The following is a 14,648-nucleotide window of genomic DNA, read 5'->3' as shown; positions in this document are numbered from 1 at the left end:
ATGCTTGTTTCCAGGTATGCTGCTAGATGAACGAATTCGAACTTACACTTCAGATATTTAAAATGAAGTCACTATCAGGACCTTCAGGTGATAGGTCATAAAGAGCAGGTAACTCAGAGTAAAAAGTAATGTGACTCAGTATATACGGGATCTAAAATATTGCTGTTGTAGTCTACAATTAAGCACCCTGCTATTTTCTTTGGGAGTTAATAAAATACTGTCCTCACTGTACTGAGATAAAACTATTCTCGGAAAGGTAAGACCATCCAACTATAGTCAAACAACAAGCCCACAGCAGAACCAGGACTGTTGAAAGTTAGGGACTCATAAGCAAATATTTACCTGCTTTGAAGAAGCAAACATTAGAAATACCTTTCCAACATGATTTGGAGACAGAGCCCACAGTTTATTCCTGAGGTAATGGTGAACCAGGCTCAGAAATAGTTACTGTAAGGACAGCCAACCACAGGAGGCTGTATTCAGGGCAGCTTTGCCAGGAGCTCTGTCTCTTAAGGCAAATGGGCAAAATCTGAAGAAAAGATCAACTTCAGAGCTTGGAGACACACTTAACGATGTTAATACTGACAGTTTCAGAACCTTGTGTGTGTGTGTGTGTGTGTGTGTGTGTGTGTTACTGGTGAGTTCATTTCAATGTGTGGCCCACAAGGAACGGCTGGTGGTAACTACAGAGGCAGACAGCATTTTCCATCATCATTGACAATCCTTTAAATATCTTATATTGTATTCCCCTATATTTCCTTTTCCAGAGCAAACAAAACACAATTATGAAATGAATTTGTGATTTTAGTTACTACAGTGGTTTGGGGGGAAAATACTCAACCTCATGAATAATTAAGAATGGAAAACAAAATCTAAGGAATTGGGAGCAAGATTGAATAATACATAATGTAGTCTCAGCAAAGACACGGTGACATTCTCATCCACTGCTGGCAGGGATGTTGCTGGGCACAATCTTTATAGAAGGTAATTGGGAAGTAGGTATCAAGGGCCTTAAAATAGTCATACTGCTGACCCTTTATGTCCAGTCTTTGGAATGTATCCTACATAAATCAGGGATGAACCCAAAGATGTTGGCACTGGGATGCTCATTGCAACAACTTCTATTAAAAAAATAGAAACCACTTTAATGTTCAACATATGGCACACAGTGGACTATTATCAAGCCATTAAAGAAACAGACACTGGCAAATGCTTGCAACTTAATATGAAGGCAAGGAGCATGATAAAAAAAATCTGTGTAAACTCTATTTTGCATAGGCTATATACATAGGGTATATGTATACAAATACATAAGATACTGAATAAATATATGCCAAATTATTAATAGTAGTAGTCTTAGAAAAGAAACATTAACGATGATTTCTATTTTTTCTTTGTCTTTTCTATATCTTCCATTTTTATGAGCCAGTGTTTCACTATGATAATCAAAATAGCAATACATGTTATTTAAAATGGAGTGCTATAGCTATAAAAGCTTGGAAGTTTGGGAGTGTGATGACAACAGAATCATAGTTCAATGTCAAAGTCAAAAGAGTAATACATCAATAGCTGAAGGTGCAGGAAAGTGAGCAAAGAGACAAAGGAAACTCTTGTCTAACCCAACAGACCATACAAGTGAGAAACTCAAGAAGCCATAGAAGTCAAGCTATGACCTTTGCAAGTAACTTGGTATTACCTGTTTTGTTTAAAGTAGACAATACAGTGGAAGTGGCATCTGAAATATAATAATAAAAATTAACATAACTACTGGCATGGTGAACAAATATGAGTTTCCCCAGGTTCCTTAAACGTTTCACTTTTCCCCAAATCTGGGAAAATTTGGAGTATTGCACAAGCCAACTGGTACTGCTAAATGCAGCTGTTCCCAGTCCCCATCGCCTTGTCCGTTTTCCCATGCCCAGAGACAAGTGCCTCGCAAAAGTTCATTCTTTCAGAATGTGTTTCCTAAATTCAGTTTGTATATCTAACACATAGCAACACTCTTATAATCACAGATGTAAATAAAACCATATGTTGCTCAATAGTTTTTCACCTTTTTTTCCTCTGTGATAATGAAAATCCCTGAGGGACATGGAATTTCCCACACTAACACCAATTTCAACAGCCTTGGAGATGTTTAATACATTTTTACCAGTGTACACTCTTATAAAGCAACTTGAAATTTTGTTTTTTTGTGTGTGGGCAGGGAAGGGGTAATGGGGATTGAACCCTTCATGTGGTGCTACCTCCCCAGTTCATTTCTTGTTTTGTTTGTTTGTTTTTGAGCCAGAGTCTCACTAAGTTGCTCAGATTGGCCGGGGCTCCAATCTGCAATCCTCCTGCCTCAGCCTTTCAGAATTCTGGGATTACAGGTATGTGCTACCATGCCCAGTAAAATTGGACATCTTAAACACTGCATTCAACTAGCTCTTTTAAAACAAACTTAGTTTGTTCTATTAGTTTGTTCTATTGATACTATTTTCCATTTTTATGAGCCAGTGCTTCACTATGATAATCAAAATAGCAATACATGTTATTTAAAATGGAGTGCTATAGCTATAAAAGCTTGGAAGTTTTGGAGTGTGATGACAACAGAATCATAGTTCAATGTCAAAGTCAAAGGAGTAATATATCAATAGCTGAAGGTACAGGAAAGTGAGCAAAGAGACAAAGGAAACTCTTGTCTAACCCAACTATTGATACTTTTAAAACAAACTTAGTTTGTTCTGTTGATACTATTCTATTAGTATCTCTTAAAATTTAAAGCATTCTACAATTTATTATTTTGGACACATTTTAGGAAAATCAGGCATGTATTACATTGTCACACTTATTCACACAGATGGACAGAACACACACACACACACACACACACACACACACAGATCCAAAAACTGCTGCCAAAGCTAAACTGAACATATTCTTGTCACTGTAAAAAGTAGGTACGCATAAAAATTTAACCTTTGGCCTTCCCACTGGGCTGAATCTGAATTTAAACCAGTTTTGATCAGAGAGAAGGAAACGATGGGCTGCCCTACCCTGCTTATCTCCCTCAAATACAGCAGAGTCCCTTGTCCTTTCTCTAGCACCACGAGGCCATTTTTTTCTTTTCATACTATTTAAATATTGATAAAATCATCTATTAAAAGGCTGTCTTTGAACATCCCGTGCCTCCGAATCTATGTTGAATCATACTGAAGTCACTGGATGTGCTTTTCACATTTAAACAATCTGTCATGTAAAACTTGCTGGCACTGTATTGGAAAATAAGTGAAATGGAACTCAAAATGTGATCAATATTTTTTTTTGTCTTCTGGAACAGTTGGAGCATAGAAGAGTGTTGTGAGAATTTTATCATTTAACCAGAAAGTTTAGGTCATACTTGAGGATTGATAGGGTTTTTTTGGGGGGGTATTTGAAATTATTCAGTGTATTAAGAAATAATTTAGAGGCGGAAATCTTCAAGAACATTCATTATACTTCTATTCACATTAAAGGTTATCCGTTTTTAACTTGCTTCAGAAAAATTCTTACCGTTGAAGCTTGTAGTTTCAACCTCTTTTTGTCCCAAGGAGAAAAACAATACAAAGGTATAATTAAAACTTAACAAACTGGGCTAAATATAGTTTTTAAATCTTTTCAAAATCTTGCCTGGAGTACCATTGGAGGAAGGGAAAAAACTGACAAGTGATGATTCAGCTGCAAAAGAGAGAGAAAATTTAAATAAATACCTTGAAATAATTATTTATTATGTTTCAAAGAGTCAGATCTTTTGAGAGATAATTATAAAAAAGTAGAAAACATGCTATGAGACCCATGATCACAAAGCCTGCTACTACCTATGAAAAATCATGGAAATAAGTTTAGGAACTACATCAAAATGAAAGAAACACTACTTTTAAAAATTTCAGCCAAGAAAGTTCTAGAAAACATTTTAAATAACTTGTTGAGCTATAATCATGAAATATATTGACATATTGGCTCCATTCTACAATAATGATGCCTGCCAACTCTTTCCACTGTGAGTTTAGGATTACAAAAAAAAAATTGCTACTACTCAATACTGTACTACCTAACACAATTTCCTGGTAAGCTGTTTGAAAATATGGCTGCTATTAAGACAATCAATCGAGTTATAAATTTCCTGTGGAATGACTCCACTTACACTAAGACGTTAATTTATGATATACATCTCACATGTTTCAATATTAAAAAGATTCAATGACTTGACCTCTACCTAAACATAGGGGAAAAAATAACCACAAACATTTTACAACTAAAATTAAGTTTTGCAGTAGGGAGCCTGATTTGCAGCCTGTGTGGACCAAATTTGGGTGTGTCAAGGCGCTTGGCTGACCTGTCTGCTTTGGGCCGCTCATACCTTGGCTGAAACCCACCCTGTGTGTCGGTCCCACATTATTGCTTCCAGATTTCATCATTCACTACACGTATTTTTTTTTAACACTAAGGATATTTCTTAAAGAATATGACAGTTCCTGCACAGCACAACTCAAGTGTGAAGGACTCCTTTGTTCTTGGGGCAGAACAAAATCATTGTCTAAAGGTGAGTTTTAATTAATGACTATTAATTCTTCTGAACGTTGATAAATGGTGATGGCATGCAAAGAACAGGTCTGTAGGTACAGCTGCTTTCAATCCTTGATGCTAGACTGGCTCTTACTTTCTTTGTGCAGCTCCTCCCCAGGGCATCTTGGGACAAGAACCAGTGTGTGCCCCTAAAATCCCATTCCTCATTCCACGAAAACAAGATTTTGCAGATAACACCGTGTTTAAGTTTGCTGAATGCTACTTTACTGGAAAAGCTTTTGATACTCTGGAAGCTCAGCATCTAGAGGGCACACTGGCGTGGTCAAAAGAGTTAAGGCTTTGGCGGCTTGCAGTCCAAGGGTCAAATCTTTGTTCCCTAACTTAGTAACTCCTATTAATGATACTATTTATCAAGGTTGACTCTGTGCCAGGCACGTATGTTAGCTCATTTGATCTTTCTAAATATCCTAAGAGGCAGGTATTGCTATTCTCTCCATTTTACAAAGGAGGAAACTCTGGCACAGAAAGGTTAGGGAATTTGCCCAAATCAGAGGTAGCAATGAAAGTGTGAGGATTTTGGTCAAATTCAAACTCCAGTAGTCTAGTGCTCCAGAGAATGTGTGAATATAAGCAAGTTTTCCCTCTGAGCCTCAGTTTTCTCATCTATAACATGAATATAATGACTTCTATGTTCCAAGGTTGAAAGGGGTGAGATGATGTCTGAAGACTTCCAGGCACATAGTATGCACACAAGAAGGAACTGCCTCTCTTATTAATTTGATGGAACTAGATGAGTGAATAACAGTAGAAGGTCACTTTCACACAAGGATAGAGTGGGACTTGTCCCACTCCTTATCGTTCTAACATATATGGTATACCAGAAAGAACACAGAAGTAGGAGTCACAGAAGCCATGGGTTTCTCTTTAATTTATTTGCTTTTTCACTCTAGTAAGTGCCTAGCTCTTAGAAGCATTTTGAAAAATATTCTTTCAGTGAGGGCACTGAGGGAGTATGTTTAAGAGAATACCTCATCCTGCAAATGTAAGAACAGGTGGCATGTTTAATTTCTAGATACTTTTTTGGAAACGTGAACTGAAGAACTTCTGCAGCTACCATAATGAAAACCCACAATTTATTCCCCAGCTATTTACTTCCCAGCTCTGTTTGGCAATATAGAAGGATCGATATGCCTGTCTTCTTGTCTGTGTTTGCTATTGATTTTCCAGATGTAGGTTTAATGACATAATTTAATTAAACTACTTGGAGGAAAACAATTTTGCTATATCAGACCATATGCCATATTGGTGGGAAATCTTTTAGAATAGTAATTTTCCTAAAATTCCCAGTCATAAAATAATAGTCTTACCAGATGGTGACGGCAAACTGGAATTATCAGCATTTTCTGTTGAGGAAAAAGGTGATTTAAAATTAGTTCAGTTTATGCACAACTTTGTGAGAGCAGAACATCTGTAATGGCAATGAATGTAAATTGAGTTGTAAACAGCTACCGAAAGAGGGCAGTATGTTAACTCACTATTATTTTTTATTTTTTAATTTTAATTTTTTTTTCTCCGGTACCGGGAACCGAACTCACGACCTTGCACTTGCCAGGCAGGCGCTTTTTGCCGCTGAGCTAAATCCCCAGCCCCTAACTCACTATTATTTTGAACACCCTGATGCAGTGCTCGTTAATTCTCTACAAGACATCTCTGGTGAAGCAATTCTCTCAATTTTTACCTGTGGATGCCATTTCCTGTATTGTATTATATAATGATTTGGTGCATTTCAATTTAAAAGTAATGACTAAGATCTTCAGTTGTTGGATAATACTCATTAAAATGTATAGAAAGAAATGTATATGCCTGCATAAACGACACTTCTGCTAACTGCACTTCTTTTTAGCACAGGTTTTGTGCCTATTATTCACACCTTGATGAATTCAACTACAACAGACGTCACTGGATTTATAAACTGCAAGAGCTGCTGAGTTACTTATTTTGGAAACATGCTTAGGTCCTAAAAAGAAAAGTAATTCTATTTTTTTCTCTATGAAAAATAATACACACTTACTGGAGAAATTTCAAAAATAACAGGTAAACAAAAAGAAAATAAAAACCACCTAAAGTTTCATCACCTGGAGATAAATGACATTAATATTTTAACATATATTCTTTCCTTGCTATGCATATACCTATATGCATATATAGGTATATGCATACGTGTGTTTATATTTATATATATGGAGGGTGATGCCACAAAAAACTAGTTATAACTTGACTTTTCTTGTGTTTATATGTTCTGAAAATTGTTCTATATTATTAAACAATTTTCCACAAATTGTGATGGTTTTATAGCATTTCATTGATTGGATATGTCATTTATATAACAAATTTCCTTTTTATAGACATTTTGGTATGGACAATTTTTCATAATTACAAACAGTGCTAGATTTTGTATACATATGGCTATTTATTTCAAAAATGCTGTGAATTATGATCATCAAAGTGCACTAAAGAAAACGTGAACCAATTATACTATCCTTTGCTGTGCCCAAGAGTTTTACTTCCCCAAACTGTCACCACATAGGTTGTTATACATTTTTTGCTTTTGTTTTTGAGACAGGGTCTAAATATGCAGTTCAGGCTGGCCTTGAACTCACTGTGTAGTTCAGGCTGACATCGAACTTGCAGCAATCCTCTTGCCTCAGCCTCCCAAGTGCTGAGATTACAGGTGTGCACCACCATGCCTGGCGCAGGGTGTTATAATTTTTTAAAAATGTTTTTAATTAGAAAAGAATAGTTATTTTCTCATGTTATTTTCGCATACAATTTGCAGGAGAGAATAAGTATGTTTGGAAACTAAAACTGTCTGATGAAACATACCTACTGGCCTTTAGGGACTTATTTTTCTGAAATGATGGCAGGGTACTGATTACTTCATGGGATAATTAAAACCACAGTTCTGCTGGAAAGTAGGACTGAATGAACCCTCAAGTCCCTGGTTTCCCTGCAGCCAACAAGTCAAAGGTAGGCAGAGTGGCTAGGTGCCTTGGGGCTCTAACCTACTTGGAATTACCTCTTCCTTAGTCTTAGTTCTTCAATATAGCCCTCATGCTACTGTAATATTTCACTAATCAAAAAGTATGTTCAGTTAACTTTTAAAGGGTTAATTTAACAAATACTCTTGGGAGCACTAGGGAGCCACCATTCACATATTAGCATGAGTTAATTTGAATTGGCTGAATTCTTCTTATCATCTAGCAAAGCTCTACCATACTGGGCAATGTGGAAAAGCACTGGGGAAAAATCAATATTCAGTACAGGTTACCCTGAGAATGACACTTGTCAGTGAAGGTAAGTTGTAGGGCAGGAGCACAGCAAAAGCAGGAAGCAGTATGAAGGCACTGGGAGAGAGCAGAGTATCAGAGAACAGGAACCCAGGGTGTTGCTGAAAGACAGCAAGGGCTGTGCTTCCTTTACAAATTTGCCCAGTGGCTGACAATGGGCACCAATTGTTCCGACCTTCTCTACTGCCAAATGTTTTGATCCAGGGAAAGGGGCTGATTTGAGTTTTCCTTTTAGATATTAGAGGCAATGGGTAACTCAAGGATAAGAAGAAAGTCAGAAGAGAAGAAAGTTTCCTGAGGACAGACAAAACTGGGCTGCCAAGGCTGGATAGACAGGTTTGATAGCTACAGACTCACAACCAAGAGCTAAAACTTGATCAAAATCTAGGTTTTGTGGGTTTTGGTCACAGGCAGAGCTGGCCGCTTTGTGGAACTTCCATGTTTCTAGGATTTCCCAATAGAACAGATAATGATCTACTTTGAAAATTTATTTATTTATTTTGGGTTTTTGAAATGGTTTCTCTGTGTAGTTCAGGCTGGCCTTGAACTACTATGAAGCTCAGGCTGGCCTCAAATTTGCAGTGATCTTCTCGTCTCAGCCTCCCAAATGCTAGGACTACAAGTGTGTGCCATCACACCTGGGTTCTATGTTTAAATTAGTGTATGTTTGTAGTATACAATGTTTACATTCCTTATGGGGAACTGGTACATCTACATACATCTTAATTCCTTTCCCCTCCTTTCCTTCCCTCCTCCCTCCATTTCTTGATCCTCTTCCCATTTGAGTAAGATCTATATCCCTACTTCCTATTATCTATTTCCATATTTGTAGCACCACAATTCAAAATAGACAAATCTTGGAAGCAGCCTATATTCAGCAACAGATAAATGGATAAAGAAAATGTGGTGTTTATATACAATAGAGCTCTACTCTGCCATAAAGAAAGATAAACTCAAGTCATTTGTAGGACAACGGATGCACCTTGAGATCATAATGTTAAGTGAAATAAATGAGACACTCAAGCTTAAATATAGCATGGTTTCCTCTTATATAAAAACTCACAATATAAAGACAATGATCTACTTTGATGAAGGGAGGAAATCTAATAAATTAAGGCTAGAGATTTTAAAATTATAATGTCTACTTTCTTCTTTAGGCATTGTTGCCCTCTTGTGGGGGCCCAATTGCTCAATGATTCACTTTTTCTGTCTCTTATAATGCTCCATGTCACTCCTCCTGGGTCCAACATAAAGATATCAGCACCTTACACTTTGCTGAGTATCACTGTTTCTCTTGGGCTCTCTCCCAACTCACTTCTCGTTTATTACAATGAAGGGGTGGTCGCCATTTACAACGAGTCATATACTTGGGCTCCACGCCACACTTAGGAGACAAAACATTCCCATAGTTAAAAGGATTCATAAACAAAGAAAGACATTTAAAATTTTCAGATTCTCCTTTGGAAACCCACAAAGAGCAAATTTTAAACATTATTCACTTATGGAAGTCTGGACTTAAGGCAATAAATATAAGTACTGTGATCTGCTTAGAAAATTTACTCAGTATCACTCTCATGATTTTTTAAAAAAAACAAATTCCATACATTCCAATTATGATGAGCAAGAGTTTAGAGAGCATAAGCTTTTAGTGGAAGCCAAACAGAGCTAGAACAACTAGAAACTCAAGAAACTGCCACCTTGATGAAGGTTCTTGCCCTACATCACCTCCCCAGCACTTTTTTTCAAGTTATTGCTATCCTCTACCAAACTCCAATCCCACGTGGCCAAGTGTGGTCCCAGCACTGCCATGTGAATGCCTCACTGTCATTTCCTCTCTAACTCAATATATCGAAGAACTCAGTCTCAACATTCCACATCATTTCTATACTTGATCCACTCCTACATTTAATAGTATTGCTGGTAACACCAGCCAAGTAATTCCAGTAGAAAATTTCAGGGTACTAGTCTCCTGTTGTTGTTGTAACAAATCACCATAAGCTTAGTGGCTTAAAACACAAATTTGTTTTTTTAAGTGTTCTGTAGAACAGAGGCCCATTACCAATCTCACCAGACTAAAATCAAATTGATGACAGGCTACATTCCTTTCTGGGGGTGCCAAGGGAGAATCTGCTTCCTGCTTACTTGAGTTTTTGGCAGCATTTAGTTCCTTTCAGTCATGGGAACGAGGTCTGCATTTTTCTTGCTGGCTGTAAATTGAAAGCCATTCTCACAGCTGAGAAGCCACCTATGCTTCTTGGCGCATGTCTCACTCCTCTATCTTCAAAGCCAGCAACAATGGGAGAGGGCTGGGGGTGCCTTTTCATATGCTGTCACTCTGACTTACTTCCTCTTTCCCTTTCAAAAATTCGCATGATTTGACTGGAATTACTGAGATAATCCATTGTAATCTCTCCATCTCATGGTCCTTAACTTGAATTGCATCTGCAAAGTCCCTTTTGACCTACAAGTCTTTACTCGGTCTTATAAAATTGCAAGTTTTAGAAGATGACTCATTTATGTCATCTCTCTGGCCCTCTAAATAGTGCTCTGGCAACAGAAGCTGATAGAGATGGTTCTCTCCTCTTCATATCTAAGAATTCACTGACTACACTATTCACTTGGCACCTGGATACGTTACTTAACATTTCCACCATGTCCTAGTTTTCTGCTGTTATAACTGAATGTTATAGGTTGGGGAAATTATAAACAATAAAAATTTACTTGGCTTACAGTTCTGGAGGATGGGAAATCCAAAATTAAGAAGGCATGTCTGGTGAGGGTCTTCTTACTGCGTCATAACATGGCATGAGGACAAATGAGCTCACAAGACAAAGAGAGCAATAACTACCTCACTCCTTCAAGAATGGCATTAATCCATCCATGAGTTAGGAGCCCCCATGATTTAATCACCTTTCAAAGGTCCCACCTCCCAATACCATCACAATGAATTAAGTTTTAAAATAAGCGTTTGGAAGGAACATTCAAACCAGAGCACACTGTAGGTCTTGTTTTCCTAACTGGATGCTAAGAAGCTTAATGCTTTATTATCCCCCAGGTATCCAGTCCAGTGTCTTCCATCTGGTAGCTGATTTGGGGACTGACTGATGAAATCATTAAGAAATCTCTGTCATGGTAAAGCACTTGCCTACCATGTGCAAGGTCCTGGATTTGATCCCCAGCACCACAAGAAAAATTTAAAAAGAAAACAAAAAAGACCCAGGCATGGTAGAGCACACCTGTAATCCCAGCACTCTGGGAGCCTGAGGCAGGAGGATTACAACTTCAAGCTCAGCATAGGCAATTTAGGGAATTAGTGAAACCCTTTCTCAGAATAAAAATGTTTTTAAAAGCTTGGGATGTAACACAATGCAAAGGTCCTAGGTTCAATCACCTATACTGAAGAAGAAAAGAGGAAGGAAGGAAGGGAGGGAGGGAGGGAGGGAGGGAAGGAGGGAGAATAAATCTCTGTTAGCTGGGGATCAAGTCTGGAACCCATGACAGGTAGTTCAAGAATAGGAATGTGTCACAGAGAAGTAATGCAAAGGTAAAGGGCTGGAGCAATTTAGAGGTGAGCAACAGCAGAAAGCTGCTGCCTTTTCTAGGGCTGGAGGAAGGAGAGAGGTGAAGGTACCAGATCCCAGGGAACAGAGCCACACAACAGGAACTAAAAAAGCCTTCCACTTATAACTGAATGCTATAGGTTGGGGAAATTATAAACAATAAAAGTTTACTTGGCTTACAGTTCTGGAGGATGGGAAATCCAAAATTGGAATTGCATCTGAGAATTGCATTGGAATTGCAATGAGATTGGAAGCATGGAGGAGACACTGCTACTATTAGAGAGGCCAGTCAATCAGATAGGGAGGGAAATACCCCAACTTCTTTCTTCCTGTGCTCCAATCTCCTGCCACTGCCACCCTTAACTAAACTTAGCTGCAAGCCAGGGGGCAAGGGGACACAGACAATATCGCAAAGGTCTAGGTCTCTTCGGTACAAAACAGAGTAGGGGAAGAACGAGGAACTGATCTGAGAATAACAAGGTAAAATTACCTAGGCAGAGTCCATGAAGACTTGAGAACACTTCTTTGATCACTATTATTCAGAATCTGAAGTGAGGAGGAGTGGTTATGACTGCCAATCACAGCAGAGAGATTACTTAACAGATCTTACAGACGTGAACTAAAATGTGCATTCAAATCCATATCAAAAACAACAAAAATTCAGCAATTGTGACCCCCCCCACACTGCCTAGAGCAGTGATCTCAATGATGTATCCATTATTGACTCTTCCTTTTTTCTTAATGTCCTCTCCCTGCTCCCTTGATCATGATTTCTTCCGATCACCCTCTGTTGTGGTTTATATCTAGATGTCCCCCCACAGCCTCATGCAGTCACAGGTGGGGCTTTTGGAGGTGGCTGGATCTAGAGTGTATGAAGCTGGAATTAAGGATGTGATGCTGGGATTGATTCATTGTGCGATGCTAGGACTAAGGATGCCCCACCCTGGGTGTGAGTGGTATCCGCCCTAAGGGCAGGTAGCCTGGTTAGAAGATAAGGGACAAAGGAGGGCTGTTGCTTTGCTTGCAGTTTGCTGCCTTCTGCCTGCCATGCACTGTGTTTCTCCTCTGCAATGCCCCTCTACCATACCAATGCCCTGCCTTGGAGCCAGCTGACTCTGGGCTGAAACCTCTATAAACTGAGCTAAATAAACCTTTCCTCCTTTAACTTTGGATGTCGAGCATTTTGTCTCAACCACAAGAAAAGTAACTAAGTAACACCTTTCAAATAAACTACCTGCATCAAGTCATGCAAGGACGTGTTTGGGCAATTCTAAGTTTTTCATTTTTTCTCTCCACTATTTGACACTGTGGTAGATGTTAAGATTTCAAATGTGCTTCAAATGGGACACAGTTGTTTTATAGCTGTGGCAGTGGTAATGCTAAGGAGCCTCTACTTTCAACATATTTGTCCCCAATTTGGATGGGAAAAATAAAAGTTTTATTTTCTTGGAGTGCATATAAAAAGAATAAATCAGGTCCCCTTGCATGAACATTTTAGGCCCAAATGAAACTTGTACTCCAGTGGCAGTCCTCCTCTGGACTGAATTACTATTCCATAGAGAGATGATTAAAAACAAGCCACCACGCCTAGGCACTCTTATATGGGAACCTCAAACAAAACAACTTTTTTGTTGTTATTATTATACTGGTTCTTCGGGGTTTGGGACCACAGACACTCTTCCAGTAACTAATTGCATGTTCAGGCTTTACTACATAACCAAAAAAATGAATGAAAACATTTCTAATTTGGCACGTCTGAAACATGTTTACTTGAGCTATGTCCATCTCACATCACACTGCTCAATAAGTACTCTTACATAACATATTTATTAAAAGATTAATAATGACATCACTAAAGAAAACTTCAGCTCTTAGCTGATGGAACTTCCCAAAGAGCAAACAGTCAGCAATTCTACGTAGGTATTGGCCAAAATGGGAAGAAGATGAAATGTATTCTTGATTCGCAGGCCTTGACTCTTTTCTTTTTCCACTCTCACATACTATCCACTCCCATCTTCTCAGTTCCTTGCTTTCCAGGATGGATATGGGCAATCTCATGGGTTTATGGATTGTCTCTCCCGCAAGGGCCTACGAGATGTCTTTTGGAGTGTTCATAAATCAAATGCAAATTTGTGGATGCATTCTCACACAATTTTTTTCTGAGAACAGTAGCCCCAAAAGGAAGTCTATTTTTAATTAATAAATATTTGGTCCTTATGACAACCATATGAAGTAAGTTATCCCCATTTTACAGGCAGGGCCTTTGACAACCTATGCACTTCAGTGATTCCATCTGGACATAGGGAAGCAGCTAATTATAGCACAACATACTTTGTAGGTATTACTGTTAAAGTAAGTACTATTCATGTCATTTAGTAACTAATGCAATGATATTCTATTTCTCTTTTTTCCAGTGACTTATCTGCAAATGATTTTTTTCTTCTGTGTTCAAAACTTCCACTTCTGTTTTTCTCTTTATATTAATGCTTCTAATTTTAAAAATGCTCAGGAGATCACTTTGAAAACATGGGAGGAGAGAGGCAGAGGACTTCCAGATATCTGATGACTATAACTTGTGCTTTATACAATCTCATACGAAGTCAAGACCAGGTGAAGTTTGAAGGAAGAAACTGGAAGGTGCAGCTGATCATGATGTCATTAGGTAGCACTCAAGTGGGATGTGCAATTTCCCTAAGGATCAAGCTCTGGTTTTTAAAATATAATATTAATTTTTTCAATTATAGCCCTACTATAGGTTTATGTGGAAAAATTCTAAACCATACAAATATAAAGGAAATTTTTTAAAATATTCAACCTCATACCAAACACAATGTCAGCTAGCTGGAAAGACCTCCAGAATATCTCTGGTAGAACTCAAATAATTATGTAGAGCCTTGAAAGATCATATTTGATTTAGAGTTAACATATTTGATTTAGAATATTTGAGTTAGAATTAACAGATACTAAATCCTTAGCTTATTAGCTTTCTAGTATGTGTGCTGGCTGCATACTATACGAGGTTGGCTAGGCTAATTATGTTTCCCAGAATTCCCTTTCCTGTAGGTTTCTGGTGAATGTGGGACACAGGAGAGCTTCTTATGGGAGACCTGGGCAGATGTGGAGCAGCAGCCGTTGTGTGGCTCCTGAACACTGGCAACTCGCAGCTGCGTCACCTCACTAGGAGGAGGGAGCT

At 38.3% G+C, this 14,648-nt stretch overlaps 1 protein-coding gene across 8 annotated transcripts in view; it reads right to left on the bottom strand.

The window, feature by feature from the left end:
* The window catches only part of Adgrg2 (adhesion G protein-coupled receptor G2), a 117,705-nt gene that overhangs the window by 47,835 nt on the left and 55,222 nt on the right, over positions 1–14,648 (bottom strand). For 4 of the 8 annotated variants that reach the window (XM_005414435.2, XM_013509893.1, XM_013509890.1 and 1 more), the window contains 4 exons: positions 5,916–5,951; positions 3,652–3,699; positions 3,535–3,558; positions 1,697–1,735 (listed from right to left, as the gene is read on the bottom strand). In XM_005414435.2, coding sequence (XP_005414492.1) covers positions 1,697–1,735; positions 3,535–3,558; positions 3,652–3,699; positions 5,916–5,951 — 147 coding nt within the window. The remainder of the gene's footprint in view (positions 1–1,696; positions 1,736–3,534; positions 3,559–3,651; positions 3,700–5,915; positions 5,952–14,648) is intronic. The other 4 variants (XM_013509888.1, XM_013509891.1, XM_013509889.1 and 1 more) reach the window with 2 other exon arrangements.

This window comes from Chinchilla lanigera, unplaced genomic scaffold (assembly GCF_000276665.1).
Source record: "Chinchilla lanigera isolate Chin_1 unplaced genomic scaffold, ChiLan1.0 scaffold00185, whole genome shotgun sequence".
Taxonomy (NCBI): domain Eukaryota; kingdom Metazoa; phylum Chordata; class Mammalia; order Rodentia; family Chinchillidae; genus Chinchilla; species Chinchilla lanigera.
This window is presented reverse-complemented; position numbering and strand designations above follow the sequence as displayed.